The sequence below is a fragment of the Mesitornis unicolor genome, unplaced genomic scaffold (assembly GCF_000695765.1).
Source record: "Mesitornis unicolor isolate BGI_N332 unplaced genomic scaffold, ASM69576v1 scaffold6457, whole genome shotgun sequence".
Taxonomy (NCBI): Eukaryota; Metazoa; Chordata; class Aves; order Mesitornithiformes; family Mesitornithidae; genus Mesitornis; species Mesitornis unicolor.
The window spans coordinates 237,715-242,624 of record NW_010198379.1 but is presented as its reverse complement, the minus strand read 5'-3'; the positions used below and the strand labels follow the sequence as shown (position 1 = coordinate 242,624).

Below are 4,910 nucleotides of genomic sequence, written 5' to 3'. Positions count from 1 at the left end.
GGAGTCCTTTTGTGGTACCTGAAGGCCTGTGCCTTCTTTTCTCCTCGGTAGGTGCTGGATTGCACAGGTCTGCAGTGCCGGCGCGTTGCTGCTCCGTGGGGATTGGAGTTGCCAGGTCCTTATCTGGAGCCACCCCTAGAGACACAACTTGACTTGCACCCAAGGGTGCTCAGCAAAAGCCCTTGGACACGAGGAGGGGGGGGAAGATGGAAGCTGTTGGAGTTGAGATGCTCACGCCCCGCTCCTTTGGCAGCTTCTGTCTGTACGTGGCGCTTTCCTGGAGCGACAGCACCGTGAGCAGATATTGTGGGATCGAGCAGATATTGTGGGATTGAACAGATTGATTGCGGGATCGAGGTGTTGTGATGGAGGATGTGTTCTGGCAGTGAGAAACACCGTGCTGGGGAGCTTATTTTATAAGTCTTCCCCTCCTGGAAGTCACAGCAGTGGTGGCTGAGCAGCTGAGATAACCTTGGGGACTTTCAGGAGAGGAAGACATAAAATACTTTGTTTAAAAATAAATGACAAGTATATATACATATGTATCTATTTTTCTGCAACTTTGTGGCAAACACACACTTTTGGGTAATGGAGGGTCAGTTCAGGCATAAAAAGAATTGGTGCATTTCAGTGATCATTACATAGAAGTCTGTGAGGATGCTTTAGGTTTGCAATTATTCTCCCTTTTAACAGGAACGGTAGCAAAGGATTGTAAAATGTGAGCTTTGCAGCGTCTAGACTGAACCTCCTTACTTTTACCTTGCTCCCTAATCTGGTGGCGATCAGGCTTTGCAAGCCATCCTGCAAGCCGTGTCCCCAAGTACAGGGGCATTCAAGCAGATCAACTTGCGGCATTTTATTAAGTCAACGCTCATGCAAAAGCCACCTCCAGAGCTTAATAATTATTTACTGAGTGCTCCTGGGTCATGAGAGAGGTTTGCATTAGGTTCAGAAAGAGTTTATGCTCAGCAGCTTGTGAAGGTGTGTTTTAAAGGCGGGGAGAAAAATGGAAAACTACTACATGGTGTAGAGCGAGTTATAGAAATCCTGAGCTGAGGGTTAAATTAAGTGTTTGGGGGTTTTATGTGGATTTTTTGGTGTTTTTTGTTGATTTTTAAAAGTGCATCTTGAGTTCATTCGGTTTGCAATGCAGCCCTTAGCTCCTGCATCACAGGTGTTTGCAGGTTACTTTTCCAACAGAAAAACATTTGCCTTGATGATGGAGCAGATGCAGCAGCAGGCAGCGTGTCTAACACGTAACCTTCAAATGTGGAAACCCTCTTTGATGTAGAAACATCGTCCTTGCTTTATTCCCAAGGCTGATAAAGGTGATTGCTGTGCCCTTGGGGAGAAAGGACATAGGAGGGTGGCAGCTGTTGACTTGGTTGTGTGGGGTTTTACACTGATGCTTTGGCAGCGCCAGGCAGTTGGTGTGGTGAGGAGCATCACTGTAACCCACAATCAGTTATTGAATTGTAGGAATGAAGTACAGAGTGCTCCAGGAAAAATCAAATACCCTTGCAGTTTTCCTATGCCTTGCTTTGGCTGGTGACAGGGGAGAAGAGGTTGCAGAGGGGGCTTTTTCATTGTTCTTGAGTTGGGTTTTTTGGTTTGGTTTGTAGTTTAGGGGGTAAGCCGGCTCCCTCTTGCATTTATTTCTTTACTTTTGTTATCCTTCTCTTTTCTGTCTCCTCTCTGTGGCAAACAGCGATGCTGGGCGGCAGCTTGGATGCTGCAAGAGGTGGTGTTGCTTCAGCCACACGCATGTACACATAAATGTACACGTAAATGTACACATAAATGTACACATATACACATACGCAGCACTGGCAGCAAAAAGGTTCTGGAGGGTTTACTGCTTGAGAGCAGAATCTGTCCAAATAAACTTAGTTTTGAGAAAACTCAAGTGGTCATTGACAGCAGGGGTGTTGAGAAGGGAGCCGTGCACTGGTCGCTTCAGGTATTGGAGTTGTGATGTTGGCAACCTCTCATCTGCTTGCCTTGAACATGAAGGTAGTTGTGTGCTAACGGCAGATGCCTTTCTTTTCTCTGTAATTAGTTATGAATGGGATAAGGGTAAGAAATGAAACACAAATATGTAAATCCCGTGTTATTTCTTACCTCCGAGATCTGGTGCAGCTCGGGGATTTCTTGAGGTGCTAAAGCTGCTTTTCTTGGCTGGTTTCTCTGTGGTCTGACCCATTAACAACAGCAGCAGCCTCCCTCTTGTGCACCCTTTTTCTGCTTCTATCAGGGCAGTCGATCCTGCCAGGCCAAGTCGTTTTGAAAGTTCTTTCTTCTTCCAAATGCATTTTATTTGATTCTTGTTCAGCTTTGGGTTTGAGGAGTTGGTCTGTGTTGTTAATTATTGCAATTCGCTGAAGAAACTTGACATCGGAGGCTTTGTTTTCTTTACTGTTTTCGATTTTTAGTTTTTAATTACAAAGCAAAACTGAGTTAAATAATATTTTCCAGTTCAAAATCTCCAGAGAAGTTTCTTAACAAAGAGGTAGCTAATGCAAAACAATGTTTGTAAACCAGACAACTCGTGTAAATAACTGTCCTGGTTTGAGCTAAATAGAACTGATTTTCTGTTTAGTGATTTTACAAGAGAAGTTGCTTGACCAATTTATAAGAATCCGAACACAAAGCTGAGCAACCAAAGCCGAGTTTGTCTTTTTGCCTAAGGAGACAGAGATAAAATAATCAGCACACATCAGGGAAGGTAGTTGAGGCTCTAAAAGGTTTGGTCTCTGTGATCTCTTGAGTTGATTGCAACAAAATCAAACTGGTTTTTAATCTGATCAGTTGCCTTTCATTATGCAGTGGCCATCTGCATTGTAACATATACAGTAACCAACATTTCCCAGGCATCTGTGCAAAGGATATGTAATTTAAACTTATTAAATAAAACTTTATCACTCCATGATTAATTGGATTGGCACACGACACTCGTAACTAATAACTCTGTCTGTATTACACTGTGCTTATTAGCCTGCTAATGGAAAACCGGTTTAATCATCGCCAATTAAAAGGATGAGTCGGTTTCATTTATTGCAATTAAATAGTATCCATTAGCCGTGTTTGCAGGAAGTATCTCAATCACGTATTGGTTGTTGGCTCTGTTTCAGATGTACATCATCCCGGGGTGAATCAGTTCATGTTTTGGATCCCGGTGTCCGGTTGTGGGTTGCACTGAGGTACACGGCACCGTGCTCCGTCACGGGAGCAGATCTGCCTGTGCAGCAGCACGGAGGGGTCAAGAAGCTTTGAAAACACTCATTTTCAGCTCTAAAAACACTCATTTTCAAAACTCTTTTATGAAGCCTTTGACATAATGCGCTTTCAATTACTTTCTTGATTGGAAAACAGAGTTTCTGACCAAGTGACATGGTGATGAACCCAAACCTGCTTTCTTCCTTTCCTCTCGGAGCTTTGTGTGGGGTTCAGAGGAGGAGCAGAGGCAGTGAGAAGAGCAGCAGGGCAGGAGGCTGCTCCGTGTTGTGCGTGGGACAAGCTTAGAGGATGCGATACAGGAGTGTCCAACAGTTTTCCTCATTTGATCAATGCCACATGTGGAGAGCAGTGAGACCACCGCGGGTTCAGTAACGGGAAGTCTGCATGGCAGGAGCTCATTTTGTCCCGTTCCCATCACAGTGCTTGTGACAGGAGCATCTGGGCAGGCAGGCAGGTGTTGTGCAGCAGCTTTATCCTAGATAAAAGCACTATTAAAAGCACTTTTGTCCCAGATAACAGCGCTATTTGGACTGGGATGTGTTGGCAGCAGTCGCTGTGGGCAGCAGTGAGTGGCTGCCAGCGCTGCAGCATCCAGGACTTGAGTGCCTCTGCCCTGCCCTGCACAAATAGGAGAAGGATGCAGCTGAGCTCACGACTCTGATGTGGCTATGCTGGTTTTTGGCTTCTCCTTTGCAGTGAGGATGAACAGGACATTCAGTCATCTCAAGGCTTTTCTTGCCCCTCATCTGACCACCAAAATCTGGATGCAAATAAAAGCAGACTCTTCCTCTTTTTGGTGCCTGCTCTTTAGATACTTGTTTAAAAACTCCATTGCACAACCTTGCAGTTCCTGCCTAATTACATCTAAGCCATTTTTTTCCGGTGAGTAACTAAAACACCGAGCAGAATTGCAAAAGAAATAAAACCTGGAAGAATCTCTGCCCTTTGGGAAGGAATTTGGCAGAACAGCATTTTCGGGGATTATTGTTTCTTTTCAAGACGCTGTATTTCAGGCTTTTGTGGACAATTTCCTATCAACCACAGACCCGAGTCACCTGCAGGGAGCTCAAGGGCAGTTTGTGCTGTTGGTGTGAGCAGACACAGAAATCGCATGAGCAAGATGAGGTTCCTGGCAGCAGCGATTTGAAATGATGTGGAAGTAATTTCTGCTTCCTTCTCCCTCGCATTCCCCCAAATTTCGGTTATCTGGGAAGGCTCTGCTGAGATGGTTTGCAGCACACTGGGCTTTGGTAGGCGGAGAAACGGTTCAGAATGAAGGAAGGTGGGAGGAACTGCTGGGTTACCAATTTTGCAGCATTAGGGATCTCTAAAAAATGCCAATAACAGATGAATGAGAATCCTGCTTACAGGATAGAAAATAAACTTTTCCTCGACATGAGGAGAATGATTCCTTCCTTAAAAGCAGCATTAGGATGCCTTTTTTTGCTCATCTATTACAGTGGTCTCCAGAGTGGGGTGGACAGGAAGAAAAGTGTTTCAGTATTATGTGTGTAAAATTCATAAATAAGTCAATATGCACGTACTGGAGGTGCATGCTCAAACATTTATTTCCTGGTAGCAACGCATGACCAAAAAAAATTGGGAATCCACCAGTCTGTATCAATCCTGGTCATGGAAATCAAGCGTGTCCTTGGTTTGGGAATGTGTGAGCG

At 44.6% G+C, this 4,910-nt stretch overlaps 1 protein-coding gene across 1 annotated transcript in view; it reads left to right on the top strand.

The window, feature by feature from the left end:
* Positions 1 to 206: 206 nt before the first annotated feature.
* Positions 207 to 4,910, top strand: part of MITF (microphthalmia-associated transcription factor) — a 48,435-nt gene continuing 43,731 nt past the window's right edge. Inside the window, exon 1 of the mRNA XM_010189125.1 lies at positions 207 to 271. Coding sequence (XP_010187427.1) covers positions 207 to 271 — 65 coding nt within the window. The remainder of the gene's footprint in view (positions 272 to 4,910) is intronic.